The 2476-nt window shown below is 43.9% G+C and overlaps 1 protein-coding gene across 1 annotated transcript; it reads right to left on the reverse strand.

Moving 5' to 3' along the window:
- On the reverse strand, positions 1 to 954 carry LOC103582943 (olfactory receptor 7G2-like). The gene has a single exon (XM_008564399.1). The coding sequence runs from the start codon at positions 937 to 939 to the stop codon at positions 1 to 3; it is 939 nt and encodes a 312-aa protein (XP_008562621.1). The 5' UTR covers positions 940 to 954.
- Between the last annotated feature and the right edge of the window lie 1522 nt (positions 955 to 2476).

Genomic DNA, 2476 nt, shown 5'->3' on the forward strand with positions numbered 1-2476 from the left:
TCACAAAAAAGAAGGTATCCTACCAGTGAATTTCCTCAAGGCTCCCTTCAGGTCCCTGTTCCTCAGGCTGTAGATAAAGGGGTTCATCATGGGAGTGACCACAGTGTACATCATTGAAGCCACTGCAGTCTCCCTGGAAGAATGGGTAAATGCAGAACTAATGTACACCCCAAAACCTGTCCCATAGAACAAGGAAACAACTGAGAGGTGAGACCCACAGGTGGAAAAAGCTTTATATTTTCCTCCTACTGATGGCATTCTCATAACAGAAGAGACAATTCTAGCATAAGAGAAAATAATTCCGGAAAGAGAAACACCACCAAATATGCTAGCTGCAATATATATCAGGATATTATTGATGAGGGTATCAGAACAGGCAAGATTGATGACCTGAACAACTTCACAGAAGAAGAGGGGGATTTCCAGGTCTGTGCAGAAGGACAGCCGCAGCACCATCAGGCTGTGGATCAGGGCATCCCCGATGCTAACAAGCATGGAGAGCAGAACCAGCAGACCGCAGAGGCGGAGGTTCACAACGACTGTGTACCTCAGAGGGTGACAAATGGCCACATAGCGGTCATAAGCCATGGCTGCAAGGAGACAATTTTCCAAGCCACCAAAAACCAGTACAAGGTAGACCTGGGTGAGGCAGCCTGTATAAGTGATGCTTTGACTCTGTTTTTGCATGTTCACCAGCATCTTTGGGATTGTGGTTGTACTTAAACAAATGTCAAAAAAGGACAGGTTGGAGAGAAAGAAGTACATGGGTGTGTGCAGGTGCGCATCAGAGACGACAGCCAGGGTGATGAGCAGGTTTCCCAGGATGGTGACCAGGTACATCGTCAGGAAGAGGCTGAAGAGGAGGGGCTGCAGTTCTTGATCTTCTGTCACCTCCAAAAGAACAAATTCTGAAAAGGCTGTTTGGTTTCTGGGGTTCATGTTGTTAATGAATCTGATAGATAAAATGGGGTAAAATAGAGAAGACAATCAAATGTGTGTTAACTAGACCTGCAACGGGAGCTGCATCACAGGTAAATGCCATCCTGGGAAGGGAATAAGACTGATGGAGGGGAATGCCAAGTCGGTGCCTTCCATAAATGTATTATTCTGTTACTTTTAAAAGAGAGCTGACACCGATAAAGTACAGAGTCAACATTTGTTTATTTTGGAAATTTTAAGGGGTCATTTTGTAGTTACACTATGCTGTCCTGCTAATTTAATATATTTGATAATTTTATTTAAGAAAACAAGTGGGTAAGCAGCTTTGATATTGTCTGGATTCTCTGAGACATCAGATCAGGTAACAGAGAAAATACAAATGTGAATCAAGAACCAGGACTAGGAAGATACGGTGATGTTTACCAAATTTTTGCCCCCATGACCACAGGATTGCCAGCAAATGCCAGAGAATTTTATCACAGTCATCCTGCTTTAGGAGACCAGATTTCTACTCAGTAGGAAATTGGTCCTGGTCATTTTCAGTAGAGATTGAGTATGAGAGTGATAGATGAGAGGTGCTTAGTATGGGTGCAAAGCTACAAGCTGCATGTGAAAAGACGACAGACAGGCAGGAGATCCTCGGATTACTAAGGGCTGATAATCTCATGTATGAACTCTCTTCACAGCTTGCCCTGGATGAACCTGTGTTAAAACACCTGCTCTCTTTTCCAAACATTTACTAAGGGACTTTTGGTTACCTGGCTGGAGTCACAGTGGAACGATGTTTGGCATCTCTGGTGTATTATATGGAAGATGTGTCCTCAGGAAGGGAAGAGGGACTGAGTGAGGCACTGGGCTTCTGGCCAGGAAGGATCATCTGTGGGAGAAGGCTCAAGTGTGCTACTTCTTTGCTGGGGAAGGACGGTGGAATGAGGTGGCCCACAGGCACCTTGCAGCCTCTGTATCCCTGGAGGCTCAATATCTAAAGTTCCTCATTAGCCAAGCAATTTTACTGTCATTGTGATCCCAGGNACACCATCTCTGAAGTCCTTGGAATTGCAGGTAGCTCTCTTTATTGCTTGTGCATATTAGACTCAGGATTACTTTCTCTTATTAGAAAGAAACAAAAGCTTCCTAACCAATGATGATCAGAGGTCTCAAATCATCTCCCATCACTGAGCTAATCTAGCTGTAGAAATTCTGTAGGTGACAAGACTGAGTGTAGTGGATGCTGAAGCTGCATGACACACGTACAATTTACCAGTGACCAGTCTCCAGAACTACTGAACTGTGGCATGGAAAATCACTCCCGTGTTTCTGGGGTGCAATTCACATGTGTCTAAGAGTGGGATAAGGCAGAAGTCTCCACTATAACCACATCTTTGTTTGAGTCCTTTCAACGACCTGTCCAATTTCTCCATTTTTTCCTTCTTCTGAGAATGTTCCAACAGAATCACTATAACCCTTGCCTCAGGTTCAGATTCCATAAACTCCAATCAAAGAAACTGAGCTAGAGAATGGAATTTATTTTTGAAAT

The sequence above is a fragment of the Galeopterus variegatus genome, unplaced genomic scaffold (assembly GCF_000696425.1).
Source record: "Galeopterus variegatus unplaced genomic scaffold, G_variegatus-3.0.2 Scaffold18596, whole genome shotgun sequence".
Classification (NCBI taxonomy): Eukaryota; Metazoa; Chordata; class Mammalia; order Dermoptera; family Cynocephalidae; genus Galeopterus; species Galeopterus variegatus.

Excerpts from the sequence above, each read along its gene's own strand:
- LOC103582943 (XM_008564399.1), bottom strand. The coding sequence starts at position 939 with ATGAACCCCAGAAACCAAACAGCCTTTTCAGAATTTGTTCTTTTGGAG.